Below are 17,288 nucleotides of genomic sequence, written 5' to 3' on the forward strand. Positions count from 1 at the left end.
AAACTAACTGTCCCAGGCTTCATATTTAGCTGATACATATGAGACAAGTAAGGACATCAAATAGACCAATTCAGCTGATTTAGAGCATGGTAACAGCTCGGACTCTGTGTTGATCAAAATATGATTGGGCTGATGTTATAAAGAGCAAATGGTCTCGGATCACAACAGGGCTTTTGGTCGACAAGATGATGGGGAAGACAAATCTCTACAAAGAGAAATGTGAAACATCAAACATTAAGACACACGCACCAAAAGGATTTTCACTCAGTGGACACTTTATTAGGTACAGTCTAATGCAACCCAGTACAGCTTCTATGTCATCGAGTCAACTTTTATGACGACTAAAATATACATTTTTGACACTGTCACAAAGGCATAAATTCAACTATGTTTCAGCAGAGGTCAGAGCTAATGATGGAGTCGTACTGTCACAGTCTCACTTGTGTATGAAAATATAACGCAGTGAGGTAACACAACCTTAAACTATGACTTCAGTAATAAACTTATAACATTGTTAACCAAAACTGAGTTTTATAAATGAGGAATTCATGATGAAATTGTTGTATTGCAAGAGATTGTACAGGTGTACCTAACAATATGGCCACGCAATGAACCAGCATTTGACCCCAAAGAGGGACGCCCCAGCATCACAGCACTTAAATCACACAAGGCTGAAAGTAAAGATATTACAATTTGTTTCTGAGATGAGGTATTTAATGAGTTTTTCAAATTCAAGTTAAATACTGGTTTTCAGTCAGAAGGCAGACAACTGTTACAAGTAAACGCACACAACAATCATTACACAGAACTTAAATTACTTTTTCACACACACATCAACCAACGCCGTCCCACCTCTCCTTGTCAAGGCAGGGAGTCAAAGGTTAAAGGTCAGAGTCCTCCATTCTCCTCCAGTTTTTGGAAAAGTGCCAGGCTGCGGAGGTGCGTCTGCCTCTCTCCGTTCTTCCACAGAATCAGCAGGTGGTCCGTCGAGCATGTGACCAAACCGTTCTCCTTGAAGCTCACAAACATCTGAACGGAATGCAAAAGGATTTTATTTTATTTTTTAAATGCTACTGTCACACCATCTTGAAGCGAGACATACTGTATGTTTGCACGTCATCGTACCTGCACTGCCCCGGAGTGTCCGATCAGGTCCCCTGTCAGCTCCAGAGTCCTCGTGTTGGGGACATCTATGATCTTCTTTGTCGGAGGACCGGTCTGTTTGTGAGAACGGCCAAATGTCCACATCCCAAAGAACCCTGAGTTGAAAAGAACCACTTTTAGAATATTGAATGAAACTATTACTGTTACTACTGAAGAGAAAACCATCCTTCTACAACTGATTGATTGAGCCTCTGAATTTAAAGCTTAATAATATTTTCATATTGAAAATGGCTCAAATGGTTCCATGTGATGTGAAAGACAAGTTGACTTGGATGGAGAACCTTATGCTTTTAGCCATCATGGCTGCTTTCAACACTTCATTTCAGTCAGACTGCATTTGAATTGATAAGGTTTATATGTAAATCTGTTGGAGGCTCAAGCAGATTGCCCCAATATACAAATTATATAATTAAAGTAATTTCCCTTAACTTCTACAACAGAGGTTTTAAATGCAAAGTTACCAATTTTCATATAGTCCCAATAGCCACATTAAGGAGAAATACAGCAGGCTTAAATATACCGGACTTTTCCTTTAACCTGCAAATGCTATACTTTAGGGTAATGGACATAAATTGGGATTAACACTGACTTATCAAAAGTTTAATATTGATATGATAAACTCATTAGAAAACATTTGGTTATTTACACATCCAGCTATTAAAGAGAAAGATAAGCATTTAGATGTTTGTGTCCAGTATCCCCTCTCCTTCAGCTCTGTTTTCGGTCTCTACCTACTCCGAGGGGAAATATCTGGCTCCAAAGCTGCTAAATGCTCCACCATATTCATCAGCTGGTTTCTGACTATGGTCATCTGTGATTTGGTGCTGAGCACATGAAGTAGTTCAGTGGATTTTAGAGCATTTTCACTGAAAACACCTTAGTGTTGAGTCTGAAAACCAAAACAAAGAGCTAAAAGATGCTAAACAGCTGCATAGAGCTGAGAGGAATTGCAGAGGTTGGTGAAAATGCTTTCTGTGATATTCACTCCTTTCACATTACAGTGTTGTTTTTTGAAAAGTCTTCATTGCCAAGTCTAATTGTCGAAATTGCCCCATTCACGTGAAACACGCCAGGTTGAAATATACTAACTTTTTCCCTTAAAGACCACAGGAGATGCATGTAGTTGGTTTCTGGTTTGCTACAGAGACATAAAGCAAACAAGAGGCCTTTGGTGATGATTAGCGAGGGATGTTCTCTCCAGCCAAGATCTATTCAGAATCAGCACAGCTCTGCACTGACTAGAAGCAGCCAGACCATCAAAGACAAAATGTACACGCAGACAAACACTCAACTTAAGACCACCGCACTCAAGTACAACACACGGCCTCTCTGAGTGCCAGGAGAGAACACTTTTCCTTTGATAAACACAACAGCACATCTGGACTGCATTAGTGTTCCTCCACACATCAAAACTCTCCACTGTAAACACACATATTGAGTTGAGTGGAGGCTATTTTTTCCTCAGTCTTTGAACTTTCTGATTCATACTTAGGTATGTGATCAATCACTGGGATCGTAATCCAGTGTTCTTAACAACACAAATCCACAGGAATAAAATAGGACGATGGATTTCTACTTGATACGTCTTTATGTTAGCATCAGCAGTGTGAGGCCAGACCTGAAATAGTTGTCTTGTATTGTTTGTGTTTATTGCTGCTTTCAGACATTCATTGAACTCTGGGTAATCTCCTGACATTCTCTGAAGGAGCTGTATGTGAGAATGCAAATGTCACAGTAAGTCCCCTAATAAAAACCCCTGAGGACGTCCGAATGAGCCGATGTGAGAACACTCAGTGCTGATGAAATTCCAAACACGCGAAAGATACAAAAATAAAAAACAAAAAATAATTCAAATATCTGAGGATGGTAAAGAGGAGCCAGAGATGAAGAAGACACTGAGGAAGATGTCTAAAGAGTTTTCGGTGATAAGGGCCGACACCGGTGTCAATGTGCTGTAAACAAAAATGTGATCTCTGCTGTGGAATAAATACATTACCTCCTGTCTCTGCCTGCTGCTGCACCCCTCACCTGAATCCTCCGGGGATTTCTGTTTTGTTGTGAATGCATCTGAGCAGAGAATCTCCTTGCATTTATTATGTGTGAAAATGTGTGTATGAACGTGTGTGTGTTTGTGTGTATGTACGTGTGTGTGTGTGCGTGTGCGTGTGTGTGTCACCTGGAGAGGCAGGTTCCCCAGGCAGAGGTAACTCCTGGATCTCCCACATCCTCACACTACCGTCTTCAGAGCAGGACATCAACGCGCTAAAACAGACAACAGTGTCAGAGCTTGAATGTCAATCACAAGCTGTTCTATTTCTAGTTATTCTTCCTGTTAGGACACAAACATGCACTGTGTTGTACTCAGGCTGCCACTTCTGCAGGCATCTTTATGGATGTTTGTATTGTTGAGCTCAAGGATATCTGTAATAAACCAAAGCTGAGAAATTACACTGAAATCAAAGAAGATTTCAACAGCTGACTGATTAAACACCAGACTGATCACCTGATTACATTTATCTAACAGAGAGGATAGAGGTTCCTGTGTACCAGACTGGCATCTGAGACAGAGTCAGACACAAAGTAAAGGCAATCATGACAAGCAGCGTTTGTGGGGTTTTTTATGTTGATAAAGATTAATTTCATTATTAGTTCCATTGCCCCATGTGCAGTGAACTAAAGAAACCACTCTATAAAGAAACCACTTAGAGTCCAGATGTGCTATTAACAAAAAACTTATGTTAAATGTTTTGGAAACAATTCTAGAAAATAAGTGGTGGCTGAACCAGTGGACACTGTTTCTGACGGTGAAGTAAACTGAAATGTTCTCTTGTTGACCTCTGAACCCAATATTATGATTTCCAGTGTGATCCTTTTGTCAGTTGTTGCTGTCTCGTCTTCTGTATGCCCAAACAATCTGGACATCATTTGATGGAAGACACTTATATATACACAAATCAATCAATATATTCTTATCATGTTTCATTTATTTATATCATGTTTCATTAAAAAAAAAATTATGGTGAAATATAAATAAACCATCAAAAATAAAGCAAATTTACTGAGCTTATATTCCATAAAATGAAATATCTTCAAGATTTTTCAGAGAAGTTACTTTCAAACTATTAAACAGACCTTTGCATTTTACATGAAGCTTTGACTTGAAGCTTCCTTAAGATCTACAAGAGCATCTTTGAAAGAACCAGGGTAGTGGCAACCTGATGTGCATGAAACCCGTTTGTTTCACTGTTCAGTCTAAATAAGTCTGAGGCGCTTTCATCTAATCTTTGCTTTTTTGTTCTTGTTAATTACTCAATGATGTCACGTCTTTCTGACTCTAAAAGTATTCTAATAAAAAGGAAGAAAATCTGTCTTTGGTTGAACTGGTCACACAGCCCATGGAAAGAGATCACAAGTAAGAGTTTCATGGTATAAAAAGGGTCACAAATCACAAACCAAATGTTTAAAAAAAATGTTAGAAATAAAGTATTTATCCAAAGAAAAAACCTTTAGATGTACTCATACTGTAATCCTACTTCTCTGTCATACTTTGGAGAGGGTAGAGACAAGAAATGATAAGACGAATGTGAGATGTGTTACCTGTCCGACAGCAGCATGGTGTGTAAGACATTGGAGTCATGGGCAACCTTCCTGTAGGCCACCACTGATTTGGTCCGAATGCTGTAGACATACAGACCACTGCCCACCGCTGCGAGGATGAGCTACAACACACACAAAGTGTGTTATTTATTTTATGTATCACAACAACAAAACAACATGTAATTTTCTGATGACAGAAAACCACATCCACTGCTCCCGTCTCCTTCACCTTTCCATTTGTGGTGAGATGCTGAATGGACATCTCGCTGGGTTTGGGAGCCCCCAGTCGTATCTCAGCCTGAGCGGAGGTTTGCGACTCCTCCCACAGGATGTGCTCATAGGCCAGAATGTTCCAATCGATCGCATCCCATAAGATCAACTCGCCAGCATGGGAACCGCTCACAAAGAGCCCGTCTGAGGAAGACATGGAAGCATACAGAGCAGCACAGTCATGATTAAGTTGTATGTAGAAAGTCAGATAAAGTCGCTTTAAATACCTCCGCCAAGGAGGTTATGCTTTCATGGACGATTTTTTGTTGGTTTGATTATTGGCAGGATAACACAAAAACTGCTGAACTGATTTCAATTGAATTTTGTTGAGGGTTTGGGGCATGACCAGATTCAACTTTGGTGCGGATCTGGATAAATGGGCGGATCCAGGGCAAGATAATGTGTTATGTTAGGTATGTGCTCTCCAAGTACCCTACAAATGTTCAGTAATGTTTCCTCGAGGACACTGACCATTGACGTTGATAAGAGCTCGAATCTGGTCTTGGTGGTCGGACAGACAGCGCATTTCAGCCACTGACACAGAGGAATCAGTAGAAAATGTCAACCTGTAGATCACTGCGAAAAGAGGAAGACATACACATTATTTTAAGCCATGTGCTTTTCCTTTATACATTCATGACATACTGTTAGAAATAAACAATCCTGTTAGGGGACATCATTAAAATCTCTCTCTTACTTATTTCTTTATCCATAGCAGCAGCTATGCAGTTCTTGGGCAGTTCTATCAAAGCAGTTATTCCTGCAAAATGGTAAAATGCGACAACAACAGTAATCAGCATGTGTGCAAACAGCGGTGTCAGGGGTGAACTCAGTTGGTGCAACAGACGACTAATGAAAGGTGTTCTGTGACAGTTGTTTTTTTCCCCTTGTTTTCTCCTCACCAGTGTCGCTGTGGTTCTGTCTGTGACACTGCAGCTGAAAGTCTTTGTTCCACACACACAGCTCCTCTCCACCGGAGAACCACACACACAGTCGCTCCAGCACCAGCAAGCACTGAGGGAAGACACACACACAGCTGGGTGAAATAAAGATGTGCTATTTTTAAATTGGGCGCGCGCACACACACACACACACACACACACACACACACACACACACACACACACACACACACACACACACACACACACACACACACACACACACACACACACACACACACACACACACACACACACACACACACACACACACACACACACACACACAAATTCCAGTGAAGTAAGAATCAAATATAATTAGTTGCAGCAATTAACCAACAATTAAGTCTGAAGAGGTGGAGTCGTAGATGCCATGACTGACATATACAAGAAAATCTAATGTGAAGCACCAGGATGTATTTAGCATTTCTGCAGCTGAACATTTCCTGCCTAATATTTTCAAGTTTTAATACATTGAATACAGTTTACAGATAAAAAGATAGATATCTTTGTATGGAGCTTTTCAGAATGGATTGTGATGGTGAACAAGGAAACCAGAAGCACCTTGAAGCCTTAAATTGCAAAAAGCAGAAACTTGGGTTTATGTATCATTTAGCACATAAATAACTACTTCTGTGGACAATTATATTTTACTGCTTCTGAGATGAAACTGATATTAACATAAAAAGTAAATACACACTTTGATATTGTAAATGTAACCACAAATTTATATTATAAATTTTGCTTCTGTTTACCATCAGACTGATAATTAAGGACAGTGAGCGCAGTAAACTCATGGATTTTATATTTTTTAATAAACATCTCCGCGACTAATAATTAATCAGCTTGATACATTATCTTAATTACATGATTTATATCAACACATGCTGTTTTATGACAAGTTAGATTAAGAGACTAAATGAAATGTTAAAAATGCAGACAACCTCATTAAACCTTTTTATTGTGATCTAACAGTTCTGCAGTAGATGTTACACCTTTGTGGAACTCTAGTTTTGTTTTTCAATTTCGTCAGACGAAATCCCGATGAAGGGCTATTACCAAAACATTCCAAATTAATATATCACTGCAAGTTTCAAAAATGTGTGGTCCACTTACTGTTCTCTGCCGCACCTGTCACTTAATAGATGTGTGAAGGAGGTTTCTTTATAGTTAAATTTCAGTGACTTTTTTGTATGTGTGCATTAGGGATGATAGTTAAGCGGTGACGTTTTTTTTGTGTTCTTAATAAGGCATTATAAGACATGCGTTTGATTCCCCCGTTAGTGTTTAATCAAGTGCTGCTGCTGCTGCCTTCACATTAATCACTTTAGACATGTGTCATGTTGGAAGGATTAGGGGCAGGTTACTACGCAGAGACAACAGCAATTATCCAGACACGAGACCAATAAGCAAAACAATACTCACATTTATGTCATAGGTTTTATCACATTACCTTTACAGATGACTGAAGATCTGAAATGGTCTGAACCCTGTTGCCCGTATCAGGGTCCCATAACTGGAAAATTCAGGATTAAGGAGAATCGAATAACAAACCCAACAGTTACATGTGAATGAGTCTGGAGTGTTCTTAAATGTAATGGTGTTTTCTCAGTCTTTTGGTATAAGGATACACTGAGACTTCTGTCTGAGGAGGCCGTGATGAGGGAGGTGTGCGATGTGAGGCCATTATTACAGGTGAAGGTTGTTATGGCTGTTATTTGCTGGGAATGGCCCCTCAGCTCCTGCAGCCTCTCCCCTGTCTAACAGCCAAGCAAAAAAAATTATTTTGAAATTAGTGTGTCCATGTTCGCAACATTAAACAATGATAATAAACTTGCAACGTATTACCTCAACATTCCACACCAACACAAGGCCATCGTCCCCAGCTGAGGCACATCTGCAAAGGATTACATGGAAGGAATGAGTTGTTTCTTGAAACCAGACTCGTGTGACATATATACCTCAGAGATGTCGGCAGGTTTCATCTTCAGCAGGTTGACTAGTCAAACACTGCAAGAAAATCTCTATTTCAGTGAGGAATCATTTCCTGCAAGTCCATCTCCGCCTGGGGAATCTTAAAAAACATCTGTCCTGGGGCTTACCACCTTCATTTGCCCTTTGACCCCCGAGCATCCGCACTACCTGTTCCCAAAATCAACAGACATGATGAGCGGATGAAAAAAGAGAGATAAAATGAGAAGAGAAGGAACTGTCGAGGATACGTTTTCAGATTTCAAAAGCAATCCGGAGAGAATTTTCTGGCCTTTGCCCCCGACTGTGGACCTGTGTGTGCGGAGAGGACACGACCCAGAGGAGGGGGTTATTATTGGAGGAGGCCAGGCGTGAAGCATCCCACACCTCCTGACACACACACACACACACACACACACACACACACACACACACACACACACACACACACACACACACACACACACACACACACACACACACACACACACACACACACACACACACACACACACACGTACTTAGTTATGTTATAAATCCCAATCTGACCACTTATGCAGACCCACTGTACCATGCCACTGTGCAGCATGCTTCCACAAAGCATCGCAGAGAAAATAGCAGGTGCAAAATCCTTATATGTGTGCGTGCATGTGTGTGCAGACCACAATAACAGGCTTTGGTTACACCGTACTGTGCACACACAATCACCCAGTGGTGATGATTGGGCTCTTGTCATGCTCTGTAAGTTTGCTGTAGGTGAGGATCTCCTGTCAATCACAGGGGGATCGAGGCCAGCCAAGGGTAGAGAGGAGAGAGGTTAGAGTAGGGGGGGGGGGGGGGGGGGGGGGGGGTTGTGGTCTGCTTACCTGAAGTCATCAATCTGCACCAGAAATCGAACAATGTCAAAATGTCCTTTCAGCACCTGCAGCTCAGTGAAGCAGTTTTTGGGCTGTTCCTCACCAATGCACAACACCAGGCTTTTCTGCAGACGTAAGAGGGAAAGTGGTGAGACAAACAGGCTGAGGTGCACGGAGCGTGTGTGTGTGTGTGTGTGTGTGTGTGTGTGTGTGTGTGTGTGTGTGTGTGTGTGTGTGTGTGTGTGTGTGTGTGTGTGTGTGTGTGTGTGTGTGTGTGTGTGTGTGTGTGGTGGAAAGTAACTCAAAGTACTTCAACTTTATTTCTTCTTTTACTGCTTAACATTTATCTGAGAGCTATAATTACTTTTAAAATGTATTATCTTTATTGCCGGAAACATGTATTATCATCCCAGGTTCATCTGGATTATTTCTCAATGAACTGTTTTATCATTTAGTCTCATTAAGTGCCCACCAAGAAGTTCCAGAGCCGGAGTCTGTCTTTAAATGTCTCATTTTGTTCAACCAAGAGTACAAAACCTAAATAGTTTCAGTTTACAATGATATGTGACAAAGAAAAGCAGCAAATCCTGGCATTTGAGGAAGTTGGAACATTTAGAAAATAGGACAAGATGTTGATTATCCCTTAGACGAATATTTAGCATTTTTTGCAATTTATTCTTAAAAAATGTACCAATAGCCACCATTTTTTGTTGTTTGCTGTTCAACTAATAAAGTTCTTATGTTAAAATAACATAATATATTTAAAGAGTGTCAGAAATCTTAATTTAATAACAGCCTCTGCTGGGAACCACCTGTCTGAACTACTTTACTTTCATATTACATAACATAGTTTTTATTGTTGTAGCTGAGATGGCGCTTGTTTTGTCTACCTTACATACAGTTAACTTGTGTACTCAGACTAGTCAGCCCCGCTCCTACGTGTCACTGGATTAATCTGAATCGTCGTGAGATAATTATTGGGAAAAACATCTGATGCACAATTTTTTTGATATTTCACTCATCACTGATTTATTAGATCATTTTACCTTCCTGAGCCTTAAACAACTGTTAATGAATCAATAAATCTAACTTTTTTTGTCCCCAGCAGAATGACACATTTGTGGGAAATATTGGTGTAAAACACTTTTAGCTCCTGACCCCAAATATCAACACAGAATTTTGATCATAACACATGTTAAATTTCACCCTGAGCAGTTTATATGAACTATGGGAAGTTAGATTAGGAATCAATAGAGTTAATAACAACAAACTGGTAAACACGTGGATCCTGTTGATGTTTATAATGCAACACTAGTGTGTGTGTGTGTGTGTGTGTGTGTGTGTGTGTGTGTGTGTGTGTGTGTGTGAGTGAGTGAGTGAGTGAGTGTGTGTGTACACAAGTGCAGCTGTCAGGTGAACGCAGCTAGTGTTGTTAGCCTCTGAGCTGCTGTTGGGCAGAGGACTAGTAGGAAATAGGAGAATACACACAAGTGAAGGACAAGTAGCAGAATAAAGTCGAGCCCTTATTGAAACGTGAGTGGAGCTAAGCTAACATTTACATGACAGCTCACCTCCACGGAGCCCTGAGCCTCACGACCACCGAGAATCCACCGCAGCATCGTTTGTTAGCAGCTAACGTTAGCTGGAGACACAGCATGAAGCCAGTTTATACACACACATCAACCGATAAGCATAACTTAAATACCATAAATGATGAAACATCTTTATAAACAGGCTCAAGATTCAAGCTAACGCTACCGACGAGGGGTTCCTTACCAGTCATTAGCGTAAACAGAGCCTGGCACCCGGTGGATAAATGTCGGTCCTGTTTATCCAGAGTGTGGCAACATGTTGACACCAAGTGAAAACAGACAATCTCACCGAACCTGACAAATGTAAAGTTGATGCTGAGACGTTGGAGCTGCGTGAGGGAAAAGCAGAGTTTCACAACCACAACAAATCATTCATGTGACTGAGGCTACGGAAGCTGCCGAAGGACAAGTCTCATTCAGGTCGAGTAAAATGGGGAAGTGATACTAATACTGCTTTACATGATGAAAAAATGATGATTTTCCATTTAGTATTCAAAGAACTAACTTCAGGTCAGTTTAAGTCAATACAACAGTAATAATCCATTATTCAAAATCGTATCTAAGTTCGTGTACAAAGTTATTGTTCGGGTGCATGTACTTAAAGTAAAAGTACAAGTCCTGCTGAAAATGATATGATGTGCTCTTTTATATTGCATTGTTAAAATGAGTACCTCAAAAAAGTCCCCACAGTCACATGATAAACTAAAGATCACATGAACCGTTCTGATGACGATGATGATGATGATGATGATGATTATTATTATTATTATTATTATTGTTATTATTATTATTATTATTATTATTATTATGTTATGTTGTGTTATGTTATGTTATGTTATGTTATGTTATTATCATTTGATTTCGCTGTCATCAAATTGTACTAAAGTTGTGTTTTACATTATGCTTTGGTACATGAAGCATTTCGGGGTGAAGGTAGGTCCATCCAGCTGATGCTCTATGCTCTTCCATTTCATCCACTGCCCCTGTCTTGCTTGTGGGACAGCCTTAACACATCTTGCTGCCTCCTCCTGACGCCGAACTTCCAGGACTACTAACTTTCCCCGTTCTGATGGAGTAGCCTTGTTTCACAAAGGTCTACTCTGACCAAGGTCCAAACTTCCTCCTCCTGGTCCACAATGTCAGCATGCTGGAGCGCTGCCCTCACGTGTTGAGTGTCCAATTCTCTCCTTTTGTCTCTGATATTCCGACAGCCTTGTGACTCTGACGGTCATCTCTAGCCTTGTCTTGGTGCACTTGCATATGTTCTATATGGAAGATCTTAATTTGTAAAGTAACCATGGCTGTAACATTAAGATCAGTGGAGAAAAAGCACAATACTACCCTCTGAAATGTGAGAAAGTAGAAGTATAAAGTAGCATGAAATGGAAAAAATACTGTAGTAAAGTGCAAGTAACTCACAACGTTACCTTAGTATAACAACACTTACGTCAATCTACTTTGTTATTTTACCCCTGAAAATTTCAATAACTTCATTAAGAATTATTGAAATTTCATCTACTCATTCTCGCTCAGTGAATAATACGATTAATAATTGTGCAAACAGTGTTTTCAGTTGTGACTGAAAACACTGGCCCAGTCAGTGAGTTTAGAACCCACACAGTTTTCATAAAAGTTGAACAAACCTTTTACCACACTCTTTGGGATATCGTAACATTAAACATCAAAACTCCTCACTTACACGTAGGCCTTTTAAAAAAGAAGAAAAAAGTTCCTGCCTAGTTGTAAGAAGGTGAAATGACACTTGGCTTTGATGGTCGTATGTTATGTCCAACTGAGAGAAGGGACCAGTATATATTAACTTTTCGTCAACATGTTAACCAACCCAATTAAATAGAAAGTTGCTCTCTAGATAAACAAATGCTCAATTTGGCAATACCTCATGCAAATGTCTTTTTTCAAATCTTTTTTGCTTCTGGTCACAAGATGTTTTCTTCTTCACAAACCTATTCTCAGCATATGTGTCCTGGAGGTTCCACGTTTCCACACCACACATGTATAAATTGTTTACTGTAATCCGAAATTGAACTGCGATTTCCCCTTTTAATGAATGTAAAAACTCAGTCTAATTTATCAGTCTGTACTGTGAAGCTCAAACATGCGAATGAAGGAACAATGAGCAAAACATATTTTTAGGTAAATGGATCTCTACTGAGTCGGCTGTGTATCCTGCTTAAATCAGTGTCGTTCTCCTTTTTACAGCTAGATGGCAGTGTGTAACAATCCCTTGAGATCACACAAGGCTCAAACCCCTGTTAGCCAGACATAACCAAATACTTTTGCCAATTGCTTCCTCTTGTATTTATCTTCAATGCATTCATATTTGTCTAAATTAAAAAAAGGCAAAACTACATTTTTCTTATTCGAACAATCTCTACCTGCAGTTTCTATCTGCTCCCCTTCTTTCATCTCTTCCCTCCCATGACTTTATGCATTATTGTTGACCTGCTCTTCCTCCACATCCTCTTCTTCCACTCTGCATTCTCTCCTCTCTGTGTCTCCCCTGTTAACACACACACACACACACACACACACACACACACACACACACACACACACACACACACCAGACACACGGTCACACATCACCCTCGCTGTATCTACTCCTGCTCCCCCGATTGAGACGACAAGCAGTGTAGGGCCTGTGACCTTCATGGTGGCTCAGATCTGCGGCTGGCACTGATTTCTGATTTAGTGTCGATCCGCCGCGCTTGTCAGGGGCTGCGAGGTGCTTTCCATGTGGTAATAGAAAAGCTCAAGGGCAGCTGGAGAAAGGAGGAGGATTAGGGAGAGGGATTGGCTGAGGTGGAGGGAATGGGTTTTAGATGTGAGGACGGGTGATGCTCTGTTTGTTTAACTGCCTGTCAGATATCTGAATGAATGGGTCAAATATGTAGACTGTAGAAGGAGTGTTTTGAGTCACTATGCTGTATAATTAAAAGATGTGAGGGAATGTGTTGCTCTGTGAGGCTGCAGACACAGCTGAGTTCTGAGCCACATGCAAACATCAGTTTATCTACGTGTCACAATACTCACCATGACAGGGCTCAATAAAGTTCTTATTGTTTTTCCTGGGGAGGACATGAGTGTCTGTGCCAATTTCTAAAAGGAATCCATCTGATATTACTCTAAAAATAACATTTGTTTCAACCTCATGGTGTTGCTAGAGGAAAAGTCAGAGGTTCACCAAAGTCATTAGGATACATAGTGTGTATAGTGTACTGTAAAGTGGATCTGATGCACGTTGAGCTATTTTCACGGGTTGAATGGAAATTTTTACTCTTTGGTGGCATCAGATGAAATATCATATCAATCAATCAATAGCCAAAGCTCAGATTTATCCTTTGGACACCACATCAATATATCGCAGAATGTATCGAATATTTTGTTAAAATATTTCACTGAAAAACAAAAATGACAACCTCACACTGGCACTGCCTTTGTGTTGTGGTATTAATGTATTTTGTTTTCATTAAATATCACCTCCAGCTATGATTTATGATCCCAAAAAATACTTATTAAATGAAAAGCCGTAGTTTTCCAATTCAGTTCTCAAAGCTCTCATTTAACTGGATAGCAGTGTAAAATACTCCATTATTCAAAAGAGTATTGAAAGGAACATGTTCTTAAAGTACAACTTCTGTTGATTGTCATTATCAAAAGTACTATTCGATGCATTTAGGTGTACTGTTTATATTTTGATTGCATATTATTTTTCATACTTTTCATAAAAGCAAAATGAAAAGTCACAAAAACAGCACTGTGAACCACAACAAAAAAGTCCTCCAATGACCACAGTCACATGATAAAAATAATAATCACAGCAACTGTCATCACAGCAACTATAATAATAATAATAATAATAACAATAATAATAATGATATTAACGTTTTTTTTATTGTTGCAAAGTCAGATTATCACCAAAGTCAGTGGAGTTCATCCTCTGATGATCATGAAGTCTGTCACAGCAATCAGTCCAATAGCTGCTGAGGTAGAGGTGGACCAGCATTGACCAACATTTCCATCCCAAGATGGCGGCAAGAAATCCATGGGTAAAATTAATATGATAATTAACATATTATAAGGAGACAACGAGAAAAATGATGTGAAACAATTAAAATATAAATCTGAAGGGTAGATGGAGAACGATTATAAAAAGAAAAGAAGGGTAGGTAACTGGAAGAAATGCAGGGAGAAAGTAGGAAAGTGGTTCCTGAGTGCAGCGGCCTCGGTGTGGAGTAGACAAGGTGTCAAATATGACCAATGGCAGGAATCAGCTAAGAGGTGAAGTCATGATGCGATGGCCACCAAAGCACTCACAGCACTAAAGAGCCGCACAGAGTCAGAGCAAAGAGAAAAGTCCGCCCGCTCCCTCTTCCCGCGCTGCGGTGCCTGAACGCTTCGGCCCCTATCTCCAGCCTGTAAGGAAAACAAATGGTTATGATGATGGAAAAGGAATTAAGCTGTAATTTAACAATGGGCCAACAACCGCATTCAATAACGGGGCCCCCGCCCTCCCTCGCCGCTCGGAGGGGTCTTGTAGAAGAGAGAGGCTCATTCCTGACCAACACACTTCACTGTCCCTCTTCATCAGGATTCCACTGTGTTCTGCTTTAGCACACTGGCCTCTGCCTCCACATCAGATCTGCACTAACACCTCAACATGTGGTAGCACCTCCTCCAGTCAGATGTGTCCATCACAAAGATCTGACTTCCATTTCTGTGTTAAGCGAATCAACTTTCATTTCATTAATCCTAAATGCTGCAGTCTGCTCATTTAAGAACAAGGTTGGTGTTATTCAATATACATATAAGGCAAGACTGGGCCCAAAATCAGTTGGATCAGTTGGATGTGTGAGTATAGTGAATTCATAGGGGATTATTTTCAGCTGCTGATTAACACACATTTAGTGAATTTGTGAGTATTTATGGCAGCACAACGGTGTATGTAAGATTGGATCAAAATGAACTACAATAGTACTCATATAGTAGTATACACAATAGTACTCAGTACTCACATATAACGCTACCAAGGCTCAACAGTCCCCTTAAATTCAATTCAGACCAAATTACACACACTCACAGATGTCAGTTCCCTAAATATGCCTGAAGTTCTTCATCAAGATCCATGAATTTTTACGTAGTCAAGCTAACAAGCAAACAGACCAATGGCAAGATAACGTCAGGTAACTACACTTCAGTCTTTATCATAATGAAGGGACATGTCCCCCATTACAGTGGTGTACAGTTTTTGGACAACGATGGCGCTCCATGGCACAGAAAATCTATCTATCTAAAGTAGGCAGTTGGTCTGTCTGTCTGTCTGTCCAACCATTCATCTATCTATCTATCTATCTATCTATCTATCTATCTATCTATCTATCTATCTATCTATCTATCTATCTATCTATCTATCTATCTATCTATCTATCTATCCTTCTATCCTTCTATCTATCCTTCTATCTATCTATCTATCCTTTTATCTATCTATCTATCCTTCTATCCTTCTATCTATCCTTCTATCTCTCTATCTATCCTTTTATCTATCTATCTATCCTTTTATCTATCCTTCTATCCTTCTATCTATCCTTCTATCCTTCTATCTATCCTTATATCCATCTATCTATCCTTTTATCTATCTATCTATCCTTTTATCTATCTATCTACCCTTCTATCTATCCTTCTATCTATCTATCTATCCTTTTATCTATCTATCTATCCTTCTATCTATCCTTCTATCTATCTATCTATCCTTTTATCTATCTATCTATCCTTCTATATATCTATCTATCCTTTTATCTATCTATCTATCCTCCTATCTATCCTTCTATCTATCTATCTATCCTTTTATCCTTCTATCTATCCTTCTATCTATCTATCCTTCTATCTATCTATCCTTCTATCTATCTATCTATCTATCTATCTATCTATCTATCTATCTATCTATCTACCACCCTCATTCTTTAAACTAAAGGATACAGTAGGTTGAAATGTTTTCAGTCCATTGTCAGTACATGGAAACAGTTATTTTTTGCTGGCCAACACCAGAGATGGGGTGAGTTCCCCTGTGAAGCCGTGGCACCTCAGGTGTCGGAGTTACACGAAATAAATGTGTATTTTCACAGTTACAGATTCTTCGGTTCAACATTCCCTGACAAAAATAGTCTGAAGGTCTCAGTTTGCTTACAACACACCTGACTCGTACAGACATACAAACACACCCACCGACACAAGTGTTCATACCTGTTCAGAATGACCACACTTGAAGGAGAGTCAAGCTGCCAACATGGAGCAGGGTGAGCTGCAACAGTGGTTCAACTGTCAGACTGCTTCTCCACTTTCATGGTTGTTCACACCCAAAGTAATGAGAGTGGTTCTGCAAAGAATTCAACAAATAAAATACAATACACTTTGAAAGGAATTCATTTCTCATAATTTCACAGCAGCGCAATCTGTGTGTGAAGTCAATTCAACTGCTGGATTGTTGGTTTTAAACAGTAGTAGTAGAATGATCTGATGTGGGAAGAGAAGAGTTTTTTCTTCCTTACTTCCTTTGTTTCTTTGTTTCAGAATGACTATTGCTTCGGTATAAAATAGGCACCTCAGGTTAGTAAATTTGTAAAGTGGAGTTAATAAATCACAGGATTAGAAACTATAAAGTGAGTAAATAACAGGATTAGAAACTTACCCAACTGTTTGAAAAGAAATGTAAGAAGATACAGAAAACAAACAAATATTGTGTAGAAATAAAAAGCAAAACAAAACCCTACTCTACTTTAGGATACTCCCTGAGCCAAACCGAATATTTGTATGTAATCATTCTGTGTCTCTTCTTGCTTCATTTTGGTTACTTACTGTTGTATTATTAAATAAATTCA

The 17,288-nt window shown here is 39.6% G+C and overlaps 1 protein-coding gene across 2 annotated transcripts; it reads right to left on the reverse strand.

Moving 5' to 3' along the window:
• Positions 1-260: 260 nt before the first annotated feature.
• wdr41 (WD repeat domain 41) lies at positions 261-10,779 on the reverse strand. 2 transcript variants are annotated; one of them, XM_034602380.1, is made up of 14 exons: positions 10,577-10,779; positions 10,372-10,442; positions 8,810-8,925; positions 7,821-7,869; positions 7,604-7,732; positions 7,426-7,488; positions 5,934-6,045; positions 5,729-5,791; positions 5,503-5,607; positions 4,991-5,175; positions 4,762-4,883; positions 3,341-3,426; positions 1,126-1,259; positions 261-1,029 (listed from the first exon to the last, which is right to left on the reverse strand). In XM_034602380.1, exons 2-14 carry the CDS (start codon positions 10,417-10,419, stop codon positions 889-891), a joined length of 1,353 nt encoding a protein of 450 aa, XP_034458271.1. In that variant the 5' UTR covers positions 10,420-10,442; positions 10,577-10,779; the 3' UTR covers positions 261-888. The 2 variants fall into 2 exon arrangements, with proteins under 2 accessions (XP_034458271.1, XP_034458272.1); XM_034602381.1 differs by having other exon boundaries at positions 10,372-10,453; positions 10,575-10,779.
• Positions 10,780-17,288: the final 6,509 nt, after the last annotated feature.

Source organism: Hippoglossus hippoglossus, chromosome 12 (assembly GCF_009819705.1).
Source record: "Hippoglossus hippoglossus isolate fHipHip1 chromosome 12, fHipHip1.pri, whole genome shotgun sequence".
Taxonomy (NCBI): Eukaryota; Metazoa; Chordata; class Actinopteri; order Pleuronectiformes; family Pleuronectidae; genus Hippoglossus; species Hippoglossus hippoglossus.